Source organism: Furipterus horrens, unplaced genomic scaffold, assembly GCF_987537825.1.
Source record: "Furipterus horrens unplaced genomic scaffold, mFurHor1.1.pri manual_scaffold_9, whole genome shotgun sequence".
Lineage (NCBI taxonomy): Eukaryota > Metazoa > Chordata > Mammalia > Chiroptera > Furipteridae > Furipterus > Furipterus horrens.
The window spans coordinates 89,860,342-89,884,307 of NW_028327179.1; the positions used below are offsets into that span (position 1 = coordinate 89,860,342).

General features: G+C 40.9%; 1 protein-coding gene across 1 annotated transcript in view; it reads left to right on the forward strand.

The window, feature by feature from the left end:
- EXOC4 (exocyst complex component 4) overlaps positions 1-23,966 on the forward strand; it is a 689,199-nt gene that overhangs the window by 549,833 nt on the left and 115,400 nt on the right. Inside the window, exon 13 of the mRNA XM_090287528.1 lies at positions 8,260-8,415. Coding sequence (XP_090143654.1) covers positions 8,260-8,415 — 156 coding nt within the window. The remainder of the gene's footprint in view (positions 1-8,259; positions 8,416-23,966) is intronic.

The following is a 23,966-nucleotide window of genomic DNA, read 5'->3' on the forward strand; positions in this document are numbered from 1 at the left end:
TGGCTTGTGTTCCAAGTTTCCCAGGAGAACCGGAGCGGAGAGATCTTGGTGGAGGTCAGAACCACCTCCGCTTCCCATGCACACCTCACCCTGGAGGGGAAGACTGTGTTACATGCATGACGATGCCATGTTAGAGGCTTTGGCGAAAGAGAGGGTTCCTGAAAGGGAAAGGAGGATTCGAAGTCTTTTCCTTAATTAGTCACACCACCTTGGGGCGTAAAGGGAGACTCAGCTGTGAGTTCTGTGCTACACTGCGCTAGCAATCAGGCAGCTGTCCATTAGGCTCCAAGCTGAGTGCTTCTCTCCTTGGGCCGCCCGCTTTGTCCTGAGGTGCAGCCGGCAGCTTATGTCCCAAAATAGTCATTTCAAAATTGGAAGACACAGGTTTTTGAAGTCTCTGTCTGTTCCTACTTATCATCAGTTCAATAATAATTTTCGGGGGAGGGAGGCCTTCGGGGGGGGGGGGGGGGCTTTCGCTTTCTGCATTGTGTTGGGCCTGGTAGAGAATATAAGTAACGCCTCTTCTAACTATAGAGGCTCCATGCATGTAAGACACAAGCATGTTCTATGAGGAGAAGGTTCATCCTCAGGACCCACCTTTCGCCACTTCTCCGCAGAGGACCGAGAACTCATGCCAGAGCATGAGGAAAGCGTGACATGGGGACAAACCTGCAGTAGCTGATGACAGAACCCAGGTCTGGCACAGGGCTGGATGCCCCGTTGGCCCTCGGTATATCTGGTGAACCAGCGAGGAAATTCCTGGCAGACTGACGGATGCCCAGGCCGTGGGGTAGCGTGCCCATCGTGAGGGCTGGGAGAAGGTCCAGACGTCAGAAGGAACCAGAGTGGCCAGTGGGGTGGGAAGCACCGCGGAGAAAGGGGTGTTGGGAAAGCTTTTCATATTCAGTATAGGAGAAGGACTGCCTCCCCCAGGATCAAAGTGGTGCTTGAAAAGGATGGGGGCCCCACTGTGCTAATAGCGCAGACTAGCCACTGGGCTGTGGTGGTTCCTGAAGTCAGGTTTCCTGTGGAGCCACAGGCTAGGGTCCTAAGGGAATGAGAGCCTTGTTGGGTTGCCTTGATGCCTTTGCCAGCAAACTTAACTTTGATTCAAGAGAGCCAAGGGCACGGGCCAGGGAAGCCCTCCCCAAGCTCCATGCCCGTTGTCTTCCAGTTTGCCGTCTCCCGAGTTCTCAGATGTTGCCTGAGTTGTGATTAGTGGGTGGAGAGACACCTCATCATAAAGATCTCTGACCAGGATGGAGCATGATATGAAAGATGAACCTGAGGTTTCCCTGCTCTTTTCTTGTTTATTCTGCTCCCTCTTACCTCAAGGGATACTTTGGTTTTGAAATTGCGTTTATTTTGTTTTGTTTTGATCAGCAGCATAGCACTCACTCTTTATTTCTGTGTCTCTCGTGGTCGTTATTACTGCGTTGCGGGACGTTGCATTGCACTTAGGCCTGCTACAGGTCCAGGCATTGGTTCAGAGCTGAAAATCGACTCCAGCAGCTCCATTCAGACCAGCCTCGCCCAGGGATCACTTGTCTAGCTTGGCTCCTAGTTTTTGAAGGGTCTGAAAGATTCAGTCTGGGCCAGTAAACATCACGCCGATGAGCCCAACCTGCCCCTGGTTGTTTATCTAATGAAAGACTCAGCACCCAGCTGTGTCCAGGGCCTGTGCTCCTTGCACTTCCCAACTGTTCCAGAGAGGAAGCAACACACATCGGAGCCACCAACAGATGTTCTCTGAATGAAATTTACTCAGCTGTGTCTAGAGGGTGGACCCTTCTCGTGGCAGCCTTATCACCTGTTCTAAGAGGTATACCTATTTTCCTCTCCCTCCTGGGAACAGGTACAAATAGTCACACAGATGGCTCTGTCTGTGGCCCATTGAGCTGTGAATTAATTAGTAGATTATGGTTCTGGTCGTGGTAATTAACCCTACCCCTCTTGTGGAATAATTGTTAGAGATTTAACTCTCCTTTGTTGAGGCTATTAAGATATGTCCTGGAATGTTGTAGCCCACACAGTCCAGTTGAGCACAAAATTATAAACTAATAAATGCAGTTGGTCAGGATAGAAACTTGCCATTTGAATGAAAAATTTCCTTTAGGGTAATTGTATGTTGCTAATCGATGCCAGTATTTCACATTGAGATACTGGGAATTGCATTTGGAACTGATGTTCATTCTAATATGAATTAATTTATTGTTGAGGGCACTCTATAGGTAGCATGTTAGTTAATTTGGACTACATTTTTAAAATAAGACTGGATCAATGAATATTAGCAAAGGCAGTAATATAGTACTTGAATTATTGAATTGATCCAGTCTTCCAAAAAATGCGTAAGTAAATAATATGAATGCCTTTAACAAAGTATCCCACTAAGCTAATTTTTTTTTTCATTCCAACTAGTGCTAAAATGAAAAATTCTGAATTCCCAAAATGTGCAATGCTACCTCACACCAACAGACCCAGACTATTTACTGAATCCTTGGGTGGATGTGGGCCAGAATGGATGGGCTCAAAGATCTAGAGGCTAGAGAACTGAGTTAGGTTTGGGCTTCTAACTCTGCAGAGCAGAATTTGCCCTGTAATGTGTGGGTATAAGAGGCATTGAGCCACCCAGCCAAACTTCTTTCTAGAAATAGACACTGAAATTTAAATTTTATATGATTTCCACATGTCACAAAGTATTCGTCTTTTGATTTTTTTAAAAAAGCTTTTTAAAATGTCAACACTCTTTATATAGCTTACCATATACACAGTCAGCTGATGGGGCAGATTTGACAGGCAGGTCATAGTTTGCCCAACCCATCGTATAGGACAAAGCGCTACTTGTGAAGTCATAGGTGAGAGGTATAAAAGGAGAGTTTTTGTCCAATTGTTTCCCAGAGGGAGAGATTTCTGAAGGCTGACATAGTCGACAGATTCTTCACAGAGAAAGTGAGACTTGGAGGAGACCTTCCAATAACAGGCCACATAGGAATAAGTGGTAAAAGGGGGAGGCTTGTCAATGATCACTCCTTGGCTCATTTGTTTTGTGAGTCGGAACTTTTTTATGTTGGAGTTTTTTCAGAGGGTGGCAGTGGGGGTACACCTATATTCATTATTCTGGTTTTTATCGTATTCCAAGAGGTAGGTGAGAACCTGATGGAGTAATCTGTAATTTGGTCAAAATGCCAAATGGCTTGGTAGCTCACCTAAGTCATTTAGTGCAGAGAAGAAGTAAAGGAAACCACTAAATGGATTTTAGTTTAATGTGTTACCTAGACTCCTAAAACTGAAGAGGGCTTATTTCTATCTCCAGTTCAGTTCTTACACACTTTCCCAATACCAGGTATTATGCTGAGCACTGCAGGCACAAAAACTGAGAAGATACCAACTCTGTCCTCAGAGAACTCACTACCCGGTATGGGATCCCAGGTTGTAGTGGGTTAGTAGGACCAGGGAGGGTAGAGGTTATGTGTAAGTAAGTGGTTCTCACTCTCACATTGGAATCACCTGGGAAACTTAAAAATTCTGATCTCTGGGTCCTGTGCTCTGAGAGTCTTATTTATTTGGTCTTGAGTGTGGCCTGAGCTTCTAGTTTTTCTTAAAAGCTCCTCAGATTATCCCAATGTGCAGTCAAGATACAAGACCTCTGGTATAAGGGTCATGAGGCAGAAAAGAGAGGCCTCAACTGTCCTAAAGGAGGGGCCAAGGTTAATTCTTGATCACTAGAGCTTGTGGAACAATACAGCAGACCACGTGAGAAACTCACGCTCATGAGCAGGGGAGGGAAATGCAGCAGACAGGACATCTGACATCCAAAGAACTACTGTAAAAGTCTAGAGCCGTGTGAAGGGAGCTTTAAAACTGCTGTTTTTAACACGTTGCATACCGGGGTACTTAAATGCCTTTTAATTCTCTGTTCCGGCAGGTTTTTAAGATTTAAATATGATTATATGGCTAATATTAATGAAATGACTTCACAAAATTAACAATTAAGCTACTACTATCCTTAATTAATAAAAAAAAGCAAATGAAAAGTTACTACTGAATGTCTAAATAACCTTATTTAATTGTTAAAATTATGCGATCAAATGATGAGAATTCTCGCCATCCAAATGCAACGTGTTAAATAGTCAAAGAGACAAAGGAATAGAATCCATAATACAAGAACAGTACATTTTCCAGTAGATTTGTAAAAGAGCTAAACAGAAAATATGGACATGAAAAACAGGTCAATTGAAAAATTTCCACAAGCAATGGGTGGGTTAAATCCTACAGCACATCCTGGAGAGAGATTTCATGAATTAAAAAGAGAGAGAGGAAAAAGTGGGGTCACTTAGTGAAGGTCACTCATTTGCTGACAGTGTCTGTGAAGGAAGGGGAGGAGCTTCGCTAGAGAAAAGTGCTGGATCCCAGAAGAGATTCATTCATTGTCTGAGAAAAAACAACACAAGGGTTGGAGAAGACAGAGAGAGATATAGTAGTCCTCTGTTATCTGCGGGGAGATAAGACCCCCAGTGGATGCCTGAAACCGTGGGTAGTACCCAACCCAGTATTTACTATGTCTCTTCTTTACATGTGTACCTGTGCTGAAGTTTAACTTATAAATCAAGCACAGTAAGAGGTTAACAACAATAAGTAGTAATACAATAGAACAATATAGTCCAAACCAACTCCTGAACCTGTGTAACGGCCATTACTTGCACAAAATGACTTGGTGTCGCTCATTCCAGGGGACCCCTTGTGGAAGTCTTTGTACAGGCTCGATGCTTTCTGTCACAACAACTCGTCATCCATCAGAACAGGAACATATTTTCTGTTCAAGTCTTCTATTATATTTGTGCCGGAAGAGGGGAGGAGTCGGGTGGACCCGTTCAAAGCCTTTACTGAGGGAGGTCCAAGCCGGCGGCTGAGTCTGAGCAGACTGCTGCACCAAGGGAAGGGACAGAGGGACTTTCAAGGGCGTGGAGCAGACCCTCGGGGGGATGGGTCTCCCTGCTGGTCGACTCCAGAGTCCAGGGCATAGGTGTTTGAGAAAGAACAATGTTCTCTGATTTAGGGGTGGCTGTCAGGAGACTTATGGTCCTTGTTTCTAGCAAATGATTAAGGGGCAATGTGGGTGTAACTAGTTCTCAGCAGCAGGACACAGGCTGCGCCTTAGTCGCCTCTGTCAATGGGGAACCTCATGATCAGCTGCGTGGCCGGCGCCGCAGACCCTCTGTTTCAGCGCAGGCGGGGGCTCAGGTCCTGCGTGACCACAGGCCACAGCTCCTGAGGACACAGTGACCACTGGCCATGGCCTGTTTCGCAAGGCCTGACTCAGGTGGCAGGTCACGGGGCGGGCAGCATGGGGTCTCTGGCCCTGACATCTCCCACCCACAAATGCGGTGTCTTCTCTACCTTAACTAGGCCCTTACTACGTGCTGTAGCCGTGTACCTTTTGCAGTGTGAGGTGTGACAGCAAAATTGGCACAAATTTCTTTTTCTTTTCCTTTGTTCACAGTTTCACGGGTAGAAGAGTCCTTCTTACCATAGATCTTAGCAACCTTAGCATATAATTTTTTCTCTTTCGTTACTAAGTTGAGAACTTCCTTGGGCTTAGGGCCCTTGGTAAGTAAAATAAGGGTTCGTTGCACACAGGCACTGTAATGCCATGACAAGTGACCTGATAACTGAGACATCTTCCAGGGACTAACAGGTGGGGAGCGCCTACAGTGTGGAGATGCGGGACATGGGGACAAGTCACATCACGCTACTCAGAACAGTGTGAGATTTTGTAACTTCTTTATTTCTAGAACTTTCCATTTAATGTTTTCAGACCACTGTTGACCACAGGTAACTAAAACCACAGAAAGCTAAACCGTGGTTAAGGGGGGCTTCTATACTAGATATAAAGGGAAAGGAGATAATCGAGGAGAAATGACCCCCAAAAACCTAGGTATGGAGATTACTGGAAGTGAATGAGGCTGAAACAGATTTGAACATACTTCGGTGGGGTATCAAAGATGGAATGTTTGAAAGTGTAATCAGGTCCTCTCCTTTCTCTGTCACATAGGAAGATGGCAGAGGTTTAAGCAATGAGGAGATAAATGAAGGGTAAAGATTTTTAAAACAGTCATTGAGAGAAATGGGAGTGGAAGTTGATCAGAGACACGTATAAAGAAGGCCGAAGAGCCAGAGAGTCCATCAGCATTGCCCACCACCCATGTGAGGTGGTCCCATTCTATAACATTGCACCCAGCACCCCAGGTATAAATGTGTCAAAGTTAGACTGTCGGATCGATCCCTAAATATTTCAGAAATGATGCAAGGAAATAACAAGAGAAAAAAAGGGAATTGAAGGTACAAGTGTGATTTGAGAGTCCATTTTTATATCACTAACCATAGTTACTGTTAGAAAACCTTTGCCTGTAGTGGGAAGAATTCTAGAAATCAATGATGGTTCTCTTATTAATCACGCTGATTTTCAGAAAACCAGGGCAATATTGCTTCCTACAACATGAGACATGTTACCTTGAGTCACATTGTCATGAGTCAAGGTTTTTAGCTTCAACCTCTTTTGTCTACAAACATTCAACCGTCTCTTGGGTAGAAGAGGTTTCATCATACATACATTCACATACAACACACACATACACAGTACTCCCTCGCTATATCGCGGTTCACTTATTGCGGCCTTACTCTACCGCAGGACTTTTTTAAATATTATATTTAATTATTTATCGCGGATTTTTCACTATATCACAGGATTTTGCAGTACTGTATACGTATGTTGTTAAAGTTACGTACGTTAAAGAGTGAAGAATAAATGTAAGGTTCCTACTTCACAGGGTATCTGGAACCTAATACCCGCGGTAAGTGAGGGAACACTGTATTGTGTATTCAGAACTGTGTACTAGAATCAATCCCTGCCTGTCGTGGAGGGACACCGGCAGCCTTGGTCAACTTCATAATTAGCACCCCCTTCATAAAAAACTGTCACTTCTGTCACCTAGAATTACTGATGAAGATTTTTAGTCCATTCAAATTAGCTGTAGGGACAGAAATGTTGAATAGAAAGAGAAGCTATTTAATTATGTTGAAATTGAACATTTAAGATGACTTCACAGGTACATTCTGGTAAGAACACAGTGAATAACAACACACAGGCCCTATTAAAGGACCTGAAGCCTGTCAACTCTAGGTCACTAGTCAAAGCTCATGGCAGAGAGCAATCATCAAAGACTTTCTGCCTGACATCGGGAGCGGAAGGTTTCTCTATGATGGTAGATTTGCTTTGAATACCAGGGTGTCCATAGTTCGAAAAGTAACTTCAACTAGAACTAATTGGTAGTTTAAACCAAGAAGTTGGAGAACAGCCCTTTGTAACAAACACTTGGTCACCTTTCAGGTACCATTTATGTTGCCATTTAATAGCATTCTTTTTTTCCCTATTTTTATAGAATTTTATTGTTTAATTACAATTGTCCCAATTCTTCTCCCAGTGTTCTCCCCTGTCCCACTCCCCCACCCCCGACTGCCATAGTCGGTCCCCACCCTGTTGTCCATGTCCATGGGTCCTTATACTTGTTCCTTGGTTAGACCCTTCCCCTTCTTTCCCCGGGTCTCCCCTCCCCTCCTCCCCTCTGGTCACTGTCAGTTTGTTCCTTATTGCCATGTCACTAGTTCTATTTTCTTCATTTGTTTGTTTTGTGCATTAGGTTCCTCTTATATGCAAGATTATGTGGCATTTGTCTTTCGCCACGTGACTTATTTCACTTAGTACAATACTCTCCAGTTCCATCCATGCTTCACAAAGGGTAGGATTTCCTTCTTTCTGCTGCGTAGTATTCCATTGTGTGAATGTACCACAGTTTTTTGATCCCCTCATTTACTGATGGACACTTAGGCTGTTTCCAGTACTTGGCTCTTCTAAATAACACTGCTATGAACACTGGGGTGCATAGCATTCTTGTCTATGGTTATTCTACCTTATTTGTTTAACATCTTTCTTGAAAGATCAAAAACAAAAAACTCTACAATACACTGTTATTAGCTTGTGTGATGACCCAACAATGAAGAATCTAAAGATGAAATCTAGAAATGGTTGTTCCCAGTAATGTGACCTATTTCTATGTGTCACTGCCCCCAACCCAGGTAATGGGGTATGTTAACAAGATAGAGGGCAAGGTTTCTTTTCTGTGTAGCAAAGGTAGATGAAAAATGCTAACCAGAGATTAGGTCATGTGCTCACATGTCTCTTATTGTGCCGGTTGTGTTTAGGGGCATCGTCCAATCAGAAGAAAAGCTCGTCATCAGTGCATCTTGGGCAAAGGATGATGATATCAGCAGACTCTTGAAATCTGTCCCAAACTGGATTAATATGGCTCAGCCCAAACAGCTGAGGCCGAAGAAAGAAGATGAAGAAGACTTCATAAGGTACTGGGTCTATTTTCTAAGTTGTACTAAGCATGAGGAGGAAAACGTGCTTAGCTAATTCTTTCTTAAGCAAAATTTTGGTCAATTCTAAATACGAAGTAGCAGTTAACTAGACTCAGTAAAGTCTCTTTTCATCCTAATGTACCCCATTTCCCATAAAAGTATGCCTTGTGCTCAAAACTTTAGAAGGCAGCAATTGATAAGAATCAAATTTGGAGCATTGCAAAATCCAATTAAAATATCTGTAAGCCCTGGCCAGTTTGGCTCAAATGGTTGGAGCATCTTCCCATGGATCAAAAGGTCACAGGTTCAATTCCTGGTCAAGGTAAATACCTAGGTTGCGGGTTTGATCTCCAGTCAGGACACATATGAGAAGGCAACCAATTATGATTTCTCTCACATCAGTATTGTTTTTGTCTCTCTCTCTCTCCTTCTTTCCCTCCTTTTTCTCTCTTTAAAAGCAATGAAAAAAAAGTGTCCTAGGTGTAAATACATATATCTTTCAATTTGTAGTTGAATCAATTGGTTGATTCTCCCCTCTTAGGGGACCAATATTATTTATTCGTTCATTCATTCACTTATTCAACAAAGCTGTATTGACCTTATTATGTACCATGCTTTGGAAATAAGACAGACAATAAGAAAAGTTTCTGCCCATACAGAGTATGTTACAGTTGTTCTTAGCATGTTCTTCAGTTCACAGAAGCAGTAGTTGAACTTCCTGGAAATACAAATGTGCTTCCAGTCTGTTCGTATACATTGTATTATCTCTTGTTTTATGCTGGTTTTGACAAAAATAAGGTCTCTCGTTCAACTTTATCACTCAGTGTTTACTTATATACAATTTAATTATTTACTTAGGATCTAATTTGATGAAGTCGCTCATTTTCACATGCTGGGCTTGCCACCATGGAACATTCTACTCTCTTTGTAAAGTATGGTAAATAAATGGAGGTAATACATTGTCACATTAAAATTAACTTCATTTTTATTGCCTTTTGCCTATCCAAGTGAGTAATAGTACAAGTAAAATAAAATAAAATAAAATAAAATAAAAGCACTTTAAAGAAGCAAAGCCCAAAAAAGGGATAAAAGAAGTAATGGCCAGCCCTGGCTGCTGTGGCTCAGTGGATTGAGTGTCGGCCTGCGAGCCAAGTGTCGCTGGTTCGATTCCCAGTCAGAGCACATGACTAGGTTGCACCTCAGGTCCCCAGTTGGGGGCGCGAGTGAGAGGCAACCACAGAGTGATGTTTCTCTCCCTCTCTTTCTCCTTTCTCCTTTCTCTAAAAATAAATAAACAAACAAACGAATAAATTATTTTAAAAAAAAAAGAAGAAGTAATGGCCAATACCTTACTTTTAATTTATTATAAAACTGCTATGGCTCAGCTCTTTCTCAGAATATAGGCTGCAACTATAGATAAGTAGGTCTTCACTGCTCACAAAGTTAACCATATTAATATACCACATTTTACCAACATTCTTTTTTAATTAATTGATTTTAGAGAAAGAGAGAATGGTGGGGGAAGAGACCTTGATTTGTTGTTCCACTTACTTATGCAGTCATTGATTGATTCCCATGTGTGCCCTGACTGGGGAGCAAACCCACAACCTTGGTGTATTGGGAACAAAGCTTCATCCGCCTGAGCTACCCGGCCAGAGCTTTACCAACATTTTATTATAAAAATTTGCTATACAATGCCATTTCAAACTCTCTTGAATCATGATGCTCAGAAATTCACAAGTAATTTAACCTTTCTCATTATCCACATTTTCGCAGAGAAAGTGTCAACTAGTTACTTTGATGAGAAAACTATATATTATAGTTTACTTTTTTAATTAATAGACTTTATTTTGGGAGAAGCCATTTTAGGTTTATAAAAAAATTTATCGAAAACCACAGATTCCCCATTATATTCCCTAACCCCGCCCCTAGATCTCCTCTGTTTTTCACATTAATATGGTACAGTTGTTACAATTGATACATGAGCATTGATACATTATTATTGACTAAAGTCTGTAGTTTACATTAGGGTCCGCTCTTCTTGTTGTATATTCTATGGGTTTTGACAAATGTATCATGAATGTATCCACCATTATAGTGTTATTCAACATAATAGTTTCATTGCCCCCCAAATTCTCTGTGTTTCTTCTATCCATCCCTCCCTTGCTTTCCATGAAGCCCTGGCAATCACTGATTTTATTTTTATTTATTTACTTTTTTTACTATCTCCATAATTTTGCCTTTTCCAGAATGTCATATAATTGCAGTCATACACTATGTAGCCTTTTCAGATTGGCTTCTTTTGCTTAGCAGTATGCACTAAAGTTTCCTCCATGTCTTTTTGTGATTCGATAGCTCTTTTAAAAGTTTTTCTGAATAATACTTCATTGTATGGATGTACCATAGTTTGTTTAACCATTCACCTATTGATAAAGTTGCTATAAACATGCATGTGCAGGTTTTTGTGTGGGTGTAAGTTTTCAACTGATTTGAGTAAATATCAAGGAATTCAGTTTTCTAGATCATACGGTAAGAGTGTCTTTAGCTTTGTAAGAAACTGCCAAACTGCCTTCAAAGTGGCTGTACCATTTTGCATTCCCACTTGCAATGCAGGAGAGATACTGTTGCTGCACATCCTTAATAGCATTTGGTGTTATCAGTGTTTTGGACTTGGCATTCTAACAGGTGTGTTGTTCTATCTCAGTGTTTTAATTTTGATTTTCCTAATGTCATAGGCTGAGCTTCTTCTCGTATGCCTATTTTATATCTTTAAGTGTGTACATATATATTTTAGGTGAGATATCTGTTCAGATCTTTTGCCCATTTTTTAAATGGGTTGCATGTCTTATTGTTTTTGAGTTTTAAGGTTCCTTTATATATTTTGGATATCAGTCCTCTATCAGTATGTGTTTTGCAGAGATTTTCTCTCAGCCTGTGCCTTTCTTGACTTTTATTCCCTTCACAATGTCTTCAGTAGAGCATCAATTTTTAATTTTAATTGAATTCAAATTTATTGGGGTTTTTTATTTTATGGAATATGCTTTTTTGCCTTATGCTTTCAATTTAGCATATTGTAGGGTTCCAATTTTTTTTCCACTCTGATCAGAGATCAAACCTACAGCCTTGCTGGTGTAGAGGACGACACTCCAACCAACTGTGCCACCTGGCCAGAGCTGTAGGAATCCTTTAGCTAGATATAATTTTTATTACTGATCGATACATAGATAGATAGACAGATGGATAGATGGCTGTCATCTTCTCCCACTTCACAAGTTATAGTTTTACTCTCTTAATGGTGTCTTTTAATAAATAGACTAAGTCACATTTATTATTTTTTAATAGATAGGGTATTTTGTATTCTAGTTGAAAATCCTGGTTTATACCAAAGTCACAGAGATGTTTTTTTCTTTAAAACCCTCATTGTGCTGAATATATTTTTCCCCAACATCTAAAATGAATTATAAACTCTTAAATTTTAATTTTCCTCCCTGTTCTCTATACACCCCCTTACTTTAGATCACGTTGTCATGGCGATAACAGCAGAGAGCAGCCTCATAATTTTTTTCTATCAAGAGGGGGAGAATGATTGAGACCTTGATGAGTTAGAGCCTCAAGTAAGAATAATTAAATGGACCTTAGATAGAGGTCAGGCCACAGGCCATACTCTTTCTCAGCATTACCCCCACTTTTTCCTGCTGCTAGAGCAGTAAGATGTCTGGATAAGCACATTACCACTCCTTCTCTAAGAATACTCAATTAATTATATCTCTAACCTTAAAGGTTGTGTTAGAAGCAGCATCTGGAGGATAAATTGGTTTTTTCCTCAACTTTTTAGGTTACTTTAAGTCAACATAAGTCTTTCTTCTGTCATCCCTTGGCTTGTTATGATGTCATGCCTTAATTGTATTTTATGTTTGCAAAGAAATTTTCCATCAGTTGTTTAGTTCTCTTCAATAGCTTAGACTTGAAGGGAAGAGCTTCTAGCCCTATTCCAGAAAGGAGCATACCGATCTGAAGAGATGAACCTTCATATGCTACCTTGTGCTTCTGGTTTAGAAGAGTTAGAATTAAGTTCCTAGCTTTCTTTACACTTGTCTTGCCCATATAATTGTATCACTTCTCATCTTAAATTTAAAGAAAAAGCAGCTCTGGCAGGGTGCCTCAGCTACTTGGAGCATAGTCTCAAATGCTAAGAAGACTGCCGGTTCAATCCCAGTTGGGACACATATGGGAGGCAATCGTTGGGTGTCTCTCTCTCTCTCTCTCTCTCTCTCTGTGTCTCTCTCTCTGTCTTTCTCTCTGTCTCTCTCTCCTACTCCCCCCCAACCCTTCTCCCTCTTTCTAAAATCAATAAACATATCCTTGGGTGAGGATTTTTAAAAAGTTAAGGAAAAACAAATAATACATATATTTTTAAATGTTTTGGTGAATTATAATATGCATACAGTAAAGTGTAATCTGACTGTTTAACTCAATGAATTATGATGTCTGAGTGCACCCATGTAACCACCTCCCAAATCAACACATAGAACTCTTCCAGCATCCCAGACGGCCTGCCCTCATGGTGACCACTATTCTTCTATCATCATAGTGCACTGTCCTCAAATTTTATATGAGCTTAATCTGATTTATTTTGCTGGACAGTATGCCTGAGAGATTTGTCCATGTTTCTGCATGCAGACATGGTTTGCAGACAAATTATATTTGCTTTAACAGAAGAAAAATAATTTTATAGGCCTGTTTTGTTTTGCATGTGATTGATTCTTTCCTCTTAATCTGGTACATTCTGGATCTTGATTAGAAGTTGAAAGCAAAGGTAAGTGGTAGGGAACAGTCTTCATTGATATTCCAATGTGGTAGCGTTGACAGAGAGCCTTGATTTCACACATTAGAGCAGCGTAGACCATGGCTGAGCCAAAAGACTGAAAAGTCACACTCTCCTCCTATAATTAGTTTTTAAAGCTTAGAGGGCTATTTAGCAGACTGATGAATATAGAATCCAGTGCCCTTTGCATTGAATAAAGGTTATGTTCCCTTCATTACTAAACGAGGCCTTTTCCTATTCTTATTTTTTAACTAAAAAATAAAATGTGTTATTTCCAGGCTTAACTTTGAATAGAGGAGGAAGAAAAATAGATCAAGCCAGATCTTTAATAGGAAAAAGAAAAATAGCAAATATGGCCTTTTGTTCCCAGGAAGCTGAAAGCAGGCTTTCTAGTCCATTGTCTTTGCACCTGTCATATGTATGTATATATTTATCCTATTGAGATCAATGAATATCCACTGATAAAAGCAGTTCTACTTCCTGGAGATGTAATTAACTGGAGTGGTAAGGTGTTGAGAGAAGTAAAGGGGATGGGAAGGCGTTCTCTAGGTGTTGGGGTCCATGTGTTTTAGAAACACTGTCCTAAGAAAAATCTTTTAGCTCTGTTTCACTCAGGGCCCTAGAATATCAAAGAATAAGAATCATTTCTCTAGGGCCAGGTCTGAAAATCTGTAAGTGAATAGATGTAATTGGCAGCACCAGGACCAGAGTTTTCACGTGGTAAAAGTGAAAAAAATACAGTTGTGAGTACATGAAACAGAGTTTATTCTTGTATTATTAATTAATTATTGCATTTATTAATTACTACATACCTACTTTTGCCCACCCTGTATGTAAAACCTACCTGCTAGTATTGAACTCTAGCATGCAGAAAGATGAACAATAAAGAATCAAGTTTCTGGAAAGATTGTGTAATCAAGTCCAACTGTTAGAACAGTCAGAGTCAGCTCATGCCTGGCACTGTTCGGCAACATTATGAGTTTTCAGGTACTATTATTCCCATTCAAGAGATGAGGGAACTGAGGTGCAGAGAAATTAAATAACTTCCCCAAATTCACAGAGTCACAAAATGATGTAGCTAGTTGAACCCAGGTGGTCTGGCTTCCAGAACTACCATGCTATGATCAACTACCCTAAAAATGGATCAGGAATTTGCATTTTTGGACATTTGAGTTATTTATTTTTAATGATTATCATAATCTTTACTGATACTCTATAGTCATTTTCTAATAATGTCACAAACATTTATCATATAGGTGCTTTTACTCTAGATTCAGGGTGTTATCAGTAGTCGTCGTCGTCGGCAGCCGTCCGTCTTGAGAGACGATGGTGTAGCTTATTAAGAGTCTATCTGCACCGCCGAGAATGGCTGTGCAGTCCGACTCGGGAGTGACACGGTATCTGTCTCCTCCCGTGTTGAATCGACATCTTGCGATGACGCTGGAGTGTCCTCTCCAGTGAAGCTGAAGCTACAGAGCCTGGGCAGGGTGATATGGAGGGTCTGCTGTTGCCCATGCAGCAGACCCCCCTCTCTTCGCAGCTGAAGGGTCCAAGGGAAAGACGGAGTCAATACAGCTTGGCTTCAGGTGCGCCGCAGGAGTTGCCGGTGTTGACTACAACGTCAAACCGCCTTAGGGACTCCGGCTCCGGATTTTCTGTCGGGGTTTACTCCCTTAGCCTTTCCCCTGAAGAGGTATGCCGCAAGGCAGCGGAGGTTTTTTGGAATCAGAGTTTTCCTTCTCTGATGTGCCCTGACTGGAAGATCGAACCAGCGCATTGTATTATATTTCATGTATTACATTTTTGTGTGTTTTCTCCCTTTCAATAACAAGATGCTAACAGAATATCCAGCTATTGGGGCAGGGGTGGCAATATATTGAAACCAGGAATGTAGGTGCTTTAAAACTGATTGTCTAATCTTTCCTTTGAGTTTTATGTTTGCCTCATCAAAGGAAAAGAAAATAATCATTATTGAAAAGAGAGAGAAGACACTGCAAAGGGGATGAAAATATAAAAATAATATAAAACAAATGATGTGGGTTTCAGATAGAGCGTGATGCAGTCCTGAATAGAGAAGAGAGACCTAAGGTTGAGTCAGAATAAAAACAAAAGCAGGCTTGCACTCAGAGATCCTCAGTAAATATTGAACAAATGAAACTGAATACAAATAGGAAGGATCACTCGCTCTTCAAATAAAAAGAATAAAAGGCAAAAATGGTGAACCAAATGCCTTAATTGGAAGAAGGTGCCTTCAGTGGCCCCCCTAAAGGTTGTAAGTCCAGTAACATGTCCCTTTTAGAAGCTCACGGGCCTGAGTCCTGAATCTCGGTGCTTTGTTTGCCTTTGGCAGGTCTTCACACCGCTTAAGCAGAAATCTAGTGGGCCTAGGAAATGGATTTAGATGTAAACATGGTATGAATAAGGTAGAGCACAAATTTTCAGAAAAATTCCACTTGGAAATTGAAAAAGTTCTCCAAACAAGCTAAGCAACAGCTATTAAAAGGTTCTAAATAACTGTAGCTATTGAGGAATCTTTAGATACATTTGAAGAAACAAGTAAAAGATCTGGTACAGAAAAAAAAAAAAAAAAAACAGCTAGCTTGAACGAAATGTCTACTAGAATGGAAACATTTATTTCACTATCTCTGTATGTTTAATATCACTTTAAAATATAATTATAAAAGGAAAGATGAATCAGAAAACGTGAATATATTAAGTAAGTACAAGGGTAGAAAATGCTTTAATAAAGCGGTCTTTTCCCCTCAATTAAACAAGACGAAGGTCATAGAAAGATGTAGGACACTGTCTGGCAAGGCTGGATGAGAAACAGACTTAAAGCTCAAGATTAAACAAAAAAGACAGGTAATTAACTGGAGACTCAGCTACAAACATATCAATTAATGTTTAAGAAGATTGAATTAGGCATTTTGTTGTATCAAAATGATATGACTCTTGTTAGCATGATTGGCAAAAAAATGAAAAAAAAACTTTAAAATCTCTTCTATACATTGCATAAATGCTAATGTATTTAGACAGTTATTAGAGGATTATAATTATCTGGTAGTATCATTCAAACATCGCTACGGAGTGTTTTCTCCCTTTTATTTCTGTTTAATTGCAGAGCATGCAATTATTTAATATTTTCACTTAGGTGTCCATTTAATACCATTCCTCTTTCTCTCATTCAAAATCTTAATAAAAGGAAAAATTAATCCCTCTAATTTAGCCCCCCTCAGCCCTTCAGAAAGTGATGTTTTCTGTGTCACTGAGGTGGAGGGAGGGACACCTGTTACCTAGACTGGGGGGGAGCAGAAGGCACCTGCTGTCCTTCCCCGCCAGCTCTGTCTCCACTGATGGCTGCTCTCTGCTGCAGCCAGATCATGAAAGAACAAAGCCTTTTCACGCCCGCCTTTCTTTCCCTGTTAACCTCAGTCAAGTCCCCAGACTACACCCTTTCCTCCTGACTGCTGTGTCTTTGCCACGCCCACTCCTCTCCTTGGAATGCCCTTGGCTCATCCCACTGCTCACCTGTGGAGCGGAGTGTTTACAGGTCAGGTCAGACATGGACTCTTCCGGCGTCCCCTCTCCGAAACCCTGTCCCCTGCACACCCCACCCTCCTTCTCCTGTGACTGTTCACTGCCAGTTCACCAATTCTCTATCTACATACACTGTCCTTCTAACACTGTTTTATCCTTGAAAAAAACCTTCCTCTTAAACCAACTTCACTTTTCTGCCAATTGTATGCAAAGCATGCATCCTTCTGTGTAGTATCTCACGTTGTCCCAGGGTTCCCATCTCTTTCCTTGTCTTTTTTCCTGAGACTCCCCATTCTGTTCCAAGAGTGCTTTCTTGAATACATGGCACTGAGTGGCTAAGCTTGGGGTTACTGCCTTTGCTTGAGATCAGTCTAGTGTCTGTGTTCTGACCAGTTTCAGATTCTTCAAAAGGAAATCGTGTGACAATTTGAGATATAACGAGGGTGGTCAATAAGCTGGACTACTCAGACAAGAAAGTTCAATGCTATATAAATTTTGACTTAAATGTAATCATTCTTGGTGGTTGAGAAACCAAAGTATATGTTCAGTTTATGGTAAGAAGTTATTGGTTATTTTATTCCAATTATTGATCATCTGTTTTGAATCTTAAGAAATGTTCTTTATGAAATGGTTGCTATTGGAATAAATACATAATTTATGTATTATGCCTGGAAGTCCCAGCACCTAGAGGAAAGACCTTGTATCTTAGTGTTGGTATCCACCTTTGCTTGACAGCATCCTATAAAGAAAACTTTGTAGCCAGGCTTGACTCGCTTGGCTTAGTAAGATGCTTTCTTTTTCGCATCTCAGTACAACCGTATTCCAAGTTGAGTCGATATGAGCCCCAGGCAGGTGCAATCAGCCTGAAAATGCTGGGCTTTGCTTGTTGTTACCTTGCATCTATTTTCATGGAATTTTTCACTCTCCTTACCCACTGATACATCAGGGTACTTATCTACACTGTACCAAAACAGGGGGTACAGAGTGTGGAGAAAATCCTGAGACTGAACCTTGGGTTTCTGCTCCACCCTGCCCCTAATTCTCTGTGTGTCTTTAGCCAGGTCCCCTCACTCCTCCACACCTCCATCTCTTACCTGTAAATGACAACTTGTGATTCTGTAATTTATAGGCTGTTTTTTGAGTGTGTGTGTGTGTGTGTGTGTTTTAACCAGCATATTAGGTCATCTTCAGTTTCTAACCAAATTATGTTTTTACATTATGTGTTTATACTTTAGGTTGAAGTCCTTTGTATAATCAGTATCCCTAGTGCATTCTTTCTATTTTGAATGTTGAATATAATTTTACTATTTTTTAACTTCTCCTTAGCATCCTAGTTTTCATATGCTTACACTTATGGCATATTTTTTGCAAACAATCATTTATTTGGTGTCTCAGAATCATAACCTTTGGTTTTAAATCTATTTTTATTAAAAAATTTGGCCAATTCTTGGATGATTGTTATTTTCCAGAAAAGCGTCATCATAAAAGCAGAAGGTGCCTGTAAAGGCTTTTGAAAGCAAGGTCCTACCAAATCAGGATTCAACATTGATACCAAAGGCATAGGGTTAATGATTAGAGTCGTCTTCGGCAGCCGTCCGTCTTGAGAGACGATGGTGTAGCTTCTTAAGAGTCTATCTGCACCGCCGAGAATGGTTGTGCAGTCCGACTCGGGAGTGACACGGTATCTGTCTCCTCCCGTGTTGAATCGACATCTTGCGATGACGCTGGAGTGTCCTCTCCAGTGAAGCTGAAGCTACAGAGCCTGGGCAGGGTGATATGGAGGGTCTGCTGTTGCCCATGCAGCAGACCCCCCCTCTCTTCGCAGCTTGAAGGATCCAAGGGAAAGACGGAGTCAATACAGCTTGGCTTCAGGTGCGCCGCAGGAGTTGCCGGTGTTGACTACAACGTCAAACCGCCTTAGGGACTCCGGCTCCGGATTTTCTGTCAGGGTTTACTCCCTTAGCCTTTCCCCTGAAGAGGTATGCCGCAAGGCAGCGGAGGTTTTTTGGAGTCAGAGTTTTCCTTCTCTGATGTACCCTGACTGGAAGATCGAACCAGCGACACTTAGCTCGCAGGCCGACGCTCAATCCACTGAGCCAAACCAGCCAGGGCATAATGATTAGAGTACTGAGCTAATATCATCGCTGTAGAATTTCAGTGTTGGGTGCCAAGTGTAAAGTGTGTCATACAATAGTTCAGTAAATGTTTGTTGAATGCATGTATTCTGTACTCAACTACTACTTGGTATACAAGTAATGGAGTTAAATAAGGGAAAGGGTAGAAGGAATCTTAGAGTATAGGGTGTGTGTTAGCCTGCTTGGGCTGCCATAGACTGGTGGCCTAAACAACAGAAGTTCATTTATCACAGTCCTAGAGGCTGGGAATGCCAAAATCAAGGTGCAGGCTCTCTTCCTTGCTTGCGAGGGCCTGTTTTCTTGCTGTATCCTCATGTCAGAAAGAGAAACATCTCTCTTGTGTTTCTTCTTATAAGGGTACAGATCCCATCATGTGGACTCCCCTTCATGATCTTACTACCTCCCAAAGATTTCATCTCTAAATATCATCACTTTGGGTTCAGGGCCTCAACATATGAATCTGGGGGAGGATGCATTTTAGTCTCCATAGCAAAGTGCAAAAACTGAACTGTTTACCTAAAATCTGAGTTTTAATTTTGTTAGCAATTGGAAATTAGTCAGAAATAAGAAAGCTAAATGTTCAATGTATAGGATGTATTGTTATTAATATAAGCAAAAGAGCAAACGTTATGCTTCAGGGGAAGAAAAAGGGTAACTTAAAACTATAATTACAGAGAAAATGTAAAGAATCTCTTGTCACGTGACTTGGACAGTTCTGAGTTCTACTAGTTCTGATGAGTTCTACTAATCCTCAACAGCTTCCTCAACTCCCTCAGTTTTTCACGACATGGAATGCTGCTTTGGTAAAGAGTCTCGGGCAGTTACCAAGTGCAGATGTGACTTTAACAGTTTCTTTGCGATGTGATTCCAAATGCACATTGCTGTCAGGAACACCGCAGAGGTGACATTCTTCACAATGGAGCCTGTCTGTGCTACTCCTGGCAGTGCCAGGTTTGACCATGTAGTTTAAGGTATCGACTGTCGGGTTTCCCAACCGACAGGGGCATTTATTTCCTTTTTTGATTAAGTAGTAATCTGTGGGGTGGTAACTTGAGACCGTGTGATTTTCCTCTTCTCTAGTAACCTGTCAACCAGTAACTTTAGCATCCATTGATGAACTTTGAAACATTTATTAGCTTACATTCTTCTGTTTAAAAAGAGCTCTTCCTCTACCTCTCTTCCCCCCCCCCCCCACTCTTTCTCTTCTCATCTCTTTGGTGACTTTGAATCAGTCACCGCTTTAGGCCTAATTGGAAGGAAAGATGTACGGTGAGAAGGAAGAAAGGTGGGAAATGAATCAAAAGTATTTGCGTTGGCTAATGCAGCGCACCCGTAATAATATTAGAGAGATAAGATCTTATCTCTAATGCTAATATGGACACTTGGTTAGTCAGTCTTTGTGCTGTCACATCAAGATGATTTAAGCGTTTGAAGATGATCATGTTTGATTACAAATATGTTCATTAGCCTACCTGCGTGTTTTCTTTTACATGTTGGGATTAAGGGTGAGGATGGGAGAGTTGGGGGCAAGTAGCTGCTTTCATTCCCCAGGAAGCCTCCGAAACTGCAAGGGATTCCAGCATTTCTACGATGTGATTGCATTGAGCAATTCCATTTTCTCTGTTCCGTGTGTTTTACAATGTGTTGCTCCATTACTAGCATCTCACCTGCTGGAGCATGACCTGGAAACATGGCTAAAATAATGGAATAGCTCGAAGAAATGGGTATTGTGATTTTTTTTCTTCTTTTAGGAAAGAGTGCTCTTATATTTCTCATGGTTCCTTTCTCTTCAAAGCTCTCCAAGCATGTTTTCTGAGCCAAGTATATTTGACACATACTGTGCCTCAGAAATAGACTTAAAGCGTAACTCTCCCCATCAGCCCTCCATTTTAAAAAATTACTCTTAAAGCGAAGCCTGGGCTGGCAGCTGACTGAATGGCCAAAGGATCATTGTTACACCCAGCCCATGGGTCAGGCTGACCTGCTGCTCTGGGATGACTTGTGACCCAGCTGAAGCCACATGCTTATCCCTAGTGGAGATGACATCCACTCAGTCACCCTTCTCTTTCCTTCCAGAGTTCTCTCATGTTGAACTTAACAGTTTTGTTTCCCCCCTCTGTGTCCCACATCAACTCTTGAATCACTTGTAGACTGTAAACATATCAAGGAGCTAGACCAAGAATTGTTCTCCCATAGGAGGCTTTGATTTACTTTATTGCTCAGCAGTTGCCCATCGATCAAGCCTTCTGGTCTTAAAAAATAGGAAAGTGCCTGTTATTATGAAGGGGCTCTTCTCTGAGATTTGACAGATCTATGAACGTGCTTCCTCCTTTAGCACTTCGTGACAGCTGAGTGTTTAGGAAAGTCTAGTTCCATGATTCAAGGCAGAGTTTATGTCTTGGGTAGGGGGGTGGGAGTGGGGGCACTATTTGAGTCCCTGGGCAAGGGAAGCACTAAAGCTACTGTAACTCGTGAGAGGCAGTGTGGTTTGTGGCCCTGATCAGTAAACTAAGAACAGATCTAGCTGTGTTCCCGCCTGTGCTCCCAACGTGCAGGTGAGCACATCTTCCCCTGTGTGCTTCAGTTTCTCTATGAAACGCCTGATAGATGTTTGCTCTCTTTGGGAGATCCAGTCAAGGAACACATTCACAAAGCCATGCAGACTGAACACATATTTTTCAAACTCTGGGTCATGGCATATTAGCAAATTGTGAAATAATGTTAGTGGTTTTTGAACCTACTACAGGAACTAGGACATGACTGAGGCAATGGTGCAATCCTAGTAAATATCCACTAAAGAATTAGTGACTCAATAATAAAATAAAAGACAGATGACCAAGTTAAAAATTTAACAAAGTGTCAGAATTGACATTTCTCTAAAGAACATATACAAATGGTTGATATGCACATGAAAAGATGCTCAATACCATTAGCCAGCAAGAAAATGTTAATTGAAACCACAATGAGATACTAACTCATATCCACTGGGATGACTATAATAACAATAAAAAAGAGAGATGGGTCATCACAAGTGTTGGCAAGAGTGTGGATACATTGGAACCCTCAGTACTACTGGTGAGAATGTCAAGTGCTGCAGCCATTTTGGAAAACAATCCAGCATTTTTCAAAGGATTAAAAATAGAGTTACCTTGTGACCCACCAGTTCCACTGCTAGGTATATATACCCAAGAGAAATGAAAACATACATCCACACAAAAATTCACATGTGAATGTTCATAGCAGCATTATTCATAATAACCAAAAATAGGAAACAACCCAGATTTCCATCAACTGGCAAATAGATAAATGTGGTATAGCCATACAATGGAACATTATTTGGTAATAAAAGAAATGAAGTACTGCTACATGCTTTAACATGGATGAATCTTGAAACCATGTTAAAAGTAAAAGAAGCCAGTCACATAACACAAGATATTGTATGATTCCATTTATCTTAATAGGAATTAAATATGAGTGTCTAAAATAGGGAAATCTCTAGAAACAGAGAGGAGATTAGTGGCGTCCAAAGGCTGGGGTTGAGGGGTTGGGGTAAGTGCAGAGTCTAATGGGTACAGGCTTTCTTTTTGAGGAGATGAAAATCTTCCGAATTAATTATGGTATGATTGCATAATTCTGTGACTATACTAAAACCATTAAACTGTACATATTAAATGGGTGGATTTCACTCAATAAAACTGTTAATTGAAAAAATGCCCACACCTGAACCCCAGCCCATAACCAATTAAATCAGAATTTCTGCAGGTGAAGTTTGGCATCAGGTATTTTGTTTGTTTTCCTGGTGAAGCTTTTAACATACAGCCACTGTGAGAATTACCAGTTTAGACTACTCCCAAGTAGTAGTGCCAGAATACTATAAAGCCATATGGCTGGTGTTTTGTGCCTGTCCCAGTGAGCAAGCTGATTTAAAAGCACAAGAGGAAGAGCTGGTAGGTCACCCCACACACACCTTAATGATGGTCATGATTAGCTTCTCTGGCTCTCATCTCTGGGTGTGTAGGAGCTCAGAAACCCCAGTTTAAGTCCCAAGCAGATCCTAGGAGAAGAGAAGTTGCTGCTATTTCATATATTCACCTTGATACCAAAGAACACCCTGAAAACCACCCACCCTAACTTGTTCCTGATTCTGCCTCTGCACAGAGTTGTAGACCACCCAGCCGCATCGCACCAGCCAAGAGCATTGCAAGCTTCTAAATGGTAGAAAAACAGTCGGCAAAGAAAGCAAATGGAAAATCCTTGATTGCGATGTTTGAAGGAGGCAGCTCTCTAAAGAGGAGCAATTATTTATTAAATATGAAAAATAGCTACTCACATGCTAGTGTGTGACCAAGTGTACAGGCACGAAAACCAGTGAGGGGCAGACTTAGTGATCGTTTCAGCCATTTCCAAGACAAAAATGATGTCATCAAGGTAATTAGACTGTTTTATTACTTTATTACAAAGCTTTACCAAGGTCATTTTAGAAAAACAGGTTTTGAAAACCTGGTTAAAGAACCCATCAGAATGGTACTACCCCCATTATTTTTGACACAAACAAATTAGACAGGTTCAGAAGTGTTGAAGATCGAGCAGTTGTCAAAAGCAGAAGTGATAAATGCCAGTGTCATTGTCACGACTCAAAAGATGGAGTTGGTATTATTATGATTTTAGGTAGGGTCCCCTGACCTTTTTATAACCTTCATCAGTTCAGGCTCTGACAGATAATGGCTAAGTGATCTTCACAGGTCGCCTTGACACATCTCCGTTTCACCACCTGTACAACTTCTGGAACTAATTAATGCCCATGCCAAAAAATTTGCTCAATTTCGAGTAGCATTGAATATGGTGAGACATCATTATTATGTCTTGTATAAGTCAGAATCTAACATGGAAAACAGAAACCACTTCTAGTATTTACCTCAGAGGGAATTTAATGTAGGGAATTGGTTACTTGGGTTACTGGGGATCTGAGCGTGACACAGGGGACATTACAATAACCCCTAGCTTATCAACAGCAGGAAGCCACTGTCTCCCTTTAGCTGGAATGACAAAGG